Genomic DNA, 7289 nt, shown 5'->3' on the forward strand with positions numbered 1-7289 from the left:
CAACGAGGGCCTTGGAAGTATTTAAAAACCAATGTTAGTGACGCCTCTCTTCAAGGGAAGGCCAACCCCACCCTCCTATATAGGACACAATGATGAGTGATTATGTCTGTGTTCAGTGATATGTGAATTTGGATCATAAATCCATACATTAAAATTAATGTAACATTATTGTTGTGCTTTATAACCTGAAAGCTCACATATTTTTTGTCTACTTGTATTTCCTTTTGTGGCGAACTTGCCTCTATTAACATGGCACACAGAGGAAACAATGAAGAAGACGTTCAGTTCAACTGATTTCCGGTATTAGAAGGCGAGATATGGCGTTGATTTTCCGACTTCCGATGTGAATTGGACATCCTCAGCTACATCCAGGTCCCTCTCGTAAATATCAGCAGAAATTTCCGTATCTGCCGATTGCGACATTTTAACTTTTTAAGCTATCTGCTAATACTGATATCATTCCAATAATATTGTGAATCCCCAAAAATACCAAACCATTTAAGTTTGTGAGTCGTTTAGTACCAGAATCAAACATGAGAGAGAAATTTGTTTTTTAAAATTCTCTTTGAGCTAAAATCTGCAGGGAGCAGACATAATATTTTAATCCATAAAGAGCTGACTGTTTCTCTCTAATAAAGCCTGCCTGAGGGAAGAAGCTGAATTTTTGTCCATAGATGAATTTAGATAACGAGGTTTTACACAAGATCATGCTTTGGTGTTTTAGCTTCTCATTTTAAATCTCAAGATGCGCCTTGTACATCAAATTTGCACAGCAAATTGCACATTTCCATGCAGTTAGGACATAAAATCAATTATTTAGGAAACTACTGTCTCTGTGCTGCAGCACGAGTCTGATCTGATCTGACTTTTTGATTTAATTCTGTCAGAGTCCTGTGATCGATATGAGATAATATCAGATTAATACAATCAAATACACTGTGTCTGACTGAGCTTTTGTTGACATTTAGAATTAAAATGTTTTATTATCAAGGGGAAAACATATGGGAAAGTATTTCTAAAACATTATTTACATGATTCTTTCTAGGGCTGAATGATCTGGGAAAATAATCTAATTAGGATTTTTCGTTCAATATTGTGATTGCAGTATGATATGCTATTTTTCTTAAGTTCCTAATCTTGTGCTTTTTTTGCAACAACCCCAAGCAATAAGTCATTCTGTATTACAAAAAAACTCAATATTAGATAAAACTGGGGTTGAAAATTTAAGAAAAATATCTAATTGTGATGATTTTGATCGCAAATTGGATAGGAATTGTTGTATTGAAGGGAGTCACATCTCATATTTAGTAAGAAAAATTTACAAAAAAGTAGGATTTTTGTCAACTGTTCTAAAAGCCTGCCAATTGGATGATTACCTGATAAGTAATTTATAACATCTCTGCAGCAAAAAATGTTTTAAAATTGGCATTTTGACACAAGTTAGTCAGGTTAAAGAAATATTACACCTTCTGCAATTTGAAAATTGCACCAGGCCATATTTGCGATTTAATCTAGTTTTCGATTAATTGCTCAACCCTACTTCTGTCAGTCGTTGGATTTCTTTCTGCAAGTGCATGATGTAAAGCAGCAAAGCCATGGCAGATTTTTCTCTGCAGTTTCCAGCTTTACTGCATGCTGCTGCAGCAGGAGGTGTGTCCACCCTCTTTAGCTACACTGCTAACATTAGCCGTGCAGCATCAACATGTCCTAAGTGCATGCAATGAGAGCAAGCTTTAGTTCACAAAGTTGTCGAAAGAGATCTGTCACAGAAAAGGGACGTAATGTGTGTGAACATGCTACAGCAGATAATGACCATTCTCAGTTATTGGATATAACTGATCATATAAATGTGTCTCATATTAGAAAACTCCTGAAGGTTTTAAGACCAAACTGTTTCTAAGGATGGTTGGTGAATGTGGCCTGATGTCTTTGCTCAGGGGAATAAATTCTGGCCTTGAAACAAAGTCTTAACTGTGTGGTTTGAATGAAAAATTCTGGTAAGTCATAAAGTTAGATGTTTAAAAATGGTCATGTGACCATTATGATGTAATTGAAGGCATCCATGCTATCAAACCAATAAATCATTTGAGCAGAAAGCCCCTGCCTGTTCTCTTCCAGTTTGAGACTCAGAGAAAACACCGAAACTTCACCAAGAGCACACACACTAGACTTTTTCTGCATCCATCTCACATGCTGCATCCCCAGGCTTCATTTTTCACCGCAGCACCAAACATGGTGAGGGATTCAGACTGTTTCTCTGATGTGACATTTTTCCTCGCAGCTCTCCTGGTGGGATTTGTGCTGACGATGGCGAACTTCAGCTTCTTCTCAGCCCTGCTGACATTCTTCATCACCTCGTCCAGGCTCACCCGCTGGGGAGGAGCGCAGAAGAAGAAGATAGACGCCGACTACAAAGAAGGTGAGCGTTTTGGAAAAGTAAGCTCTTCATCAGCGTTACAGCTTAAGTGTGTTAAAGTTTGTGTTTGTGTGAAGGCGGCCAGAGGAACTGGGTTCAGGTCTTCTGTAACGGAGGAGTCCCCACAGAGCTGGCGCTGCTCTACATGATTGAGGTAAGAAACCCGGATCATCTGAGGAGTAAAATCCTGAACATTTCGGATAAGTTCGTTCAAATGGTGTCTGTTCTCCAGGTGGGTCCAGGTGAGATGCCCATAGACTTCAGTAAACAGTACTCGGCCTCCTGGATGTGTCTGTCTCTGCTGGGAGCGCTCGCCTGCAGCGCTGGAGACACCTGGGCGTCAGAGGTGGGGCCTGTTCTCAGCCAATCACAGCCCAGACTGATCACAACCTGGGAGGAAGTCCCAGCAGGTGAGAAACAAAAAGTTCCCCGGCCTGTCTCCTCCTGAATCCCCCCACCACTGATCTGAATCAGGGGTTTTACACAGTGTGGTGCAGCTCATTTATGATTTATAAGCTTTACTAAAATACTAAAGTATTGCAGCATTAATTACTACAGCTCATTTTAAAAATACTATCCTGATTTTCCATGTAGGGATTGATAAAATATTTCTGCTCCTGAAAACTGTGTGAGCTGAGTGACAGAATATCCACCAGGACTTTTTATTTCTCCTAATTATTCTTCTCTTCTTTTGCCTCCCTTTATTCTAAAAATAGACAGTAATAGTTAATAAAATAGCAGACACAAGTCAGAAAGAACATTTTTAGAAAGATTTCTGAAAATTCTGCAGAGGTCAGAAGCATGATAAAGACACGGTTAAGTAGGTTTGCACATAAGTTGAATCAGTCTTGGTCATTTTGATGCAAAAACCGAGAACATAAAAGTGAAACCATCAGAAGACGGGTGGTCAGAAAGGGATGGATATGGTTAGCAGAGGCTGTTTAATTCTCTCTCCGCTTCCTTCCCTTCCAGGAACAAACGGCGGAGTGACTCCTGTCGGACTGGCCGCCAGCTTCCTTGGCGGTCTCTCGGTGGGCGCAGCGTACTTCATGACGCAGTTGTTGTTCATCAACGACCTCCACCTGGTCGACCCGCAGTGGCCGATCGTGATGTATGGAGGCGTGGCCGGGCTGTTGGGATCCATGCTGGACTCTTTCCTGGGAGCTCACATGCAGTACTCGGGTAGGGAACGCTGATATAAAGGGGACATTATATACCCCTCTCTCCTTTTATAAGAAAATGTGTGCTGAAACAAGCCAATCTCAGATTTTCCTCTCATGATGACATGTGGGGGGTTAGCCCCGCCCCCAAGTTTGGTTGGCCCTCCCCACTTTTGGGGACCTCTGACCCAAAATAAACTCGTCTTAAAGGGGTAAAATATGTCCGCTTTAAAGGACAATGGTTGAGGTTAGAAAACAATGAGAGGGAACAGAGGAATCAGGGTCAGAAATGTTTTATTTATAAGGACTAAAAGTATGAAGAAAAAAGAAATGCAGGTGGTTTGAAATTATGAGTTTTATTCACAAAAAACTGACTTCCAAATTATCATGTACTGCATGCATTGTATTTCTCTCTCTTTTTGGGTTTTTTGTCTTTTTCTTTGTTCATGTGCAATAAAATCACATTTAAAAGTAGATTAAATAAAGACAAAATCATCCAATTATGAATCAATCAGGGCATCATTCGTAGCTGACAATTTATTCAACTCTCAGTGTAATGATTCCTGGATTTGTAGGGGCTATGCACCCTGCTGTAGATGATTGATAAACACCTTCTCTTTAATTATTAAATTTAATTATTACATTTTAAACATCCATCTCTATACAATTTTAAAGTAGGCAATAATGAGGAAATCCTTTAGGAAATATAAAATAGTCTTGTCAAGATATGGCAAATTGCAGAAATATGCCCAGAGCTGTTAAAAAATGCACAAATTAAAATTTACATTGACTCATAATGCACGTAATTTTTTGACCAGCAGAGGGTGGTGCAGCTCTAACAACAGACATCAAAACAATCTTTTCAGAGTGAAGAAGTCTCGTTGTTCCCAATCCTAATAGGAAACATTTAAACTGTAATAAAGAAGCACCCAAAAGTGGAGTGTTTCTCTTCTGCCATGTTTACCAGCCTTGTCTATAAATGAAATTTAAGAGTTTGAATCTAAACCAGAACAAACACCAGAATCAAAGCTTTTTCTCTGTAAATCAACCTCTTCCTCTGTTTCTGCCTTCAGGCTTTGACTCCAGCATTGGGAAGGTGGTGGGTTACGAGTCGGCCACGACTCGGCGGATCTGCGGGAAGCCAATCTTAGACAACAACGCGGTGAACCTGTTCTCCTCGGTCCTCATCGCGCTTATCCTGCCGGGGCTGGCGTGGGGGATGTGGCCACGATAGACTCTTGAAACCACACAGAGAAGGAAGACTTCCTTCAAGTTGTCTGCTGACTTTTTAGTCAGAGAAGAATCACAGTTAATAAAATACAAACAGATCTGAGTGTGATTAAGAGTTTCTGAGGAGGAAAAAAGGTGAGAACTCTGTTTAACTACTGCTTGCACAAATTTATCTGCAATCATGGTACTAAAACATCAAATGGACACTTTTTCTGGTGAACTAGTTTTAGTTATTTAAACACAAATGAGCCATGTAAGAGTTTTACAACAAGAGAACACATCCAGCTATAAAATCAAGGGCTAAGAGCTTACAGCTTACACCACTACGGCACGGGTCATTCCTGCAGTGTTTACAGCCCAGTTTAGACCAAAGATTTGTGATGCAATGGGACAGTCTGCAGGGGGCGTTTGCTGCTTGTATCAGGCCTGCTGACACCATTTCCTGCATTGAATTTGTCAAATCAGCATTGTAGGAGCAGCCAATCACCCCCTCATGCATGTGCCCATACATTCTTTTACTCTGTTTTATAATAATGGTTGAATTTAAACACGTTTACTTCCTTTTTCTTGCAACTGTGTTTCTTTTCCCATGAAATTGAGGTTACTTTACAAGTCTAAAAAATTTAGAAAAAATTGAATGCAATCATGGGAAAATGGGTCTCTTTATTTCAGTCATTAACTTGTTTCACCCAAAATCCAAGTTTCAGCATTGTTCGTTAAATTCCCATGCATTTCTGGATTTTTTAATTTAAATTTGGGTTGTGATTTGTCATTGAGGAAACTGGTGGGTCCTGAGGCTAGAACCAGCGTTTTAAACAACCAAACGGCTCCAGGAATAACTGGCTAAAGTTAGGATTTCTCCGCTCATGGATTAAATTGGTGCAAGCTTTCTGGGTATTCTGTTGAACCACCCATCGATGGCTCCCCAGTCTGGATCCTCTTGTTTTTTTTATATTTGCTGACAAAAGTAGAATTGCAACCATGAACCGTGATGAGAAACTCACAGTCACTGTCCTCATTCATATCATATTTGTAGCAACAAGTTATGCAGCTACAAAACAGGCATGAAAAAGGAAGTGGAAGATGAACAGAGAGTTGCTGCTCTTGCATCAGTGCATCACCTCCTCCAGTTGCAGGGGTGTGAACTGTATGTTGCAGAGCAGCTTGGTGCATGTTTATATAAACGTTACACATCTTTGGTCTAAACTGGGCTTAACATGCACAAACAGAAATTTTAAATGAAAGACTCGCTGAAAGTGTACAGATGGAGACTGGATCTGTAGAAGGATTTAATGTTGATGGAATGATTTCAGGCTTACGTGGGAATTTATCAAGGTCAACAGCGTTATCATATCAGTGTTTTAACCTGTCGCACAACTTGCCAGCTTCAGGGCAAGCTGTTAAAATAAAGAGCAACAAGATGAAAAGCACTGCCAGCTGCTGAGGAGACCTTCTTGGAAGTTTGGATAGAATGATTCTCCATGTTGGCTTTTTTAAGCTGTGTGTTCTCAATGCAACATGTTGGAGTTGTGATTATGCAGTCATGCAGACTCTACAAACTACTTTTTTTAGCTGATTTCAGAGCAGTTTGAGTCCACTTTTTATACTGATAACACTTAACATAGAGTGATTGTAGCCCTCAGGACCCACTGATTTATTTATGAGATTTTTTGCAGACTTCAGTGAATATTTCATCCTTGTAAGGGCTCTTTGCTCTGAAAAATAATTGTTTCCTTCATGAACAAACCAAGGCACATGTGAAGGTTTCCTCAAAAGCAGAATGCTTCATTTGTACTTCACAATATTGAAAGCAGCCAGCGTTCTTCCCCAGCATAGATCTTTTGTTTGCAACTGTTGGCTGCTTTGAATATGTAAAGACTGCATTTACATGTTAGTGATATTTTTGCCAACTTTCTCCCCTTCGTTTTGCAGCCTTCAGCGTGGACCACATGTTAAACATCTTTGTATTGGTCTGTTACTATGGTTGGCTCTGCTGCCTCTGGATGGCTACTTACGTGTGTATGATGACAGCCATTCATACATGTTCTGTGATGACAGTCTGACTCTTGCAGGGTTGATTCTGCACTAATGAACCCCGTGTTTGAGGTTTGTCAATCTAAATGCACCCATGTGGAAGTAAAAAACCTAAACAGGTTCCTAGATTTGCAGTCTAAGGTAGATCTAAACTGGATGATTTTGAAACCATGCTCAATGGTTGATGCGTGATTGTTCTCTCTTGTTGTAAAGATAATGTTATAAATATTAAAAGAAAGGAGGTTTGTAACTCTACAATGTATTTGATTTCATCTGTGTTTGTTTAATTTGACGTTTTATTCTGATTAAAAGGCAGATTTATGGAACAGAAATGCATTTGAATGAGTCTGCTGTATGCAATCATAGATTAGTCCTACAGATTACTTTCAAACGTCCAAGTCGCTTTCTGTGCCGCTGAGAAGTTTAAATAAACCGGACATGTGTTAAAG

The 7289-nt window shown here is 39.7% G+C and overlaps 1 protein-coding gene across 3 annotated transcripts in view; it reads left to right on the forward strand.

Moving 5' to 3' along the window:
- Positions 1 to 7289, forward strand: part of tmem19 (transmembrane protein 19) — a 35408-nt gene extending 28119 nt beyond the window's left edge. For all 3 annotated transcript variants that reach the window (XM_041781256.1, XM_041781254.1, XM_041781253.1), the window contains 5 exons: positions 2282 to 2419; positions 2494 to 2570; positions 2649 to 2826; positions 3389 to 3598; positions 4650 to 7289. In XM_041781256.1, the coding sequence (XP_041637190.1) occupies positions 2282 to 2419; positions 2494 to 2570; positions 2649 to 2826; positions 3389 to 3598; positions 4650 to 4810 (764 nt within the window). In that variant the 3' untranslated portion in view covers positions 4811 to 7289. The remainder of the gene's footprint in view (positions 1 to 2281; positions 2420 to 2493; positions 2571 to 2648; positions 2827 to 3388; positions 3599 to 4649) is intronic.

Source organism: Cheilinus undulatus, linkage group 23 (genome assembly GCF_018320785.1).
Source record: "Cheilinus undulatus linkage group 23, ASM1832078v1, whole genome shotgun sequence".
NCBI classification, from domain to species: domain Eukaryota; kingdom Metazoa; phylum Chordata; class Actinopteri; order Labriformes; family Labridae; genus Cheilinus; species Cheilinus undulatus.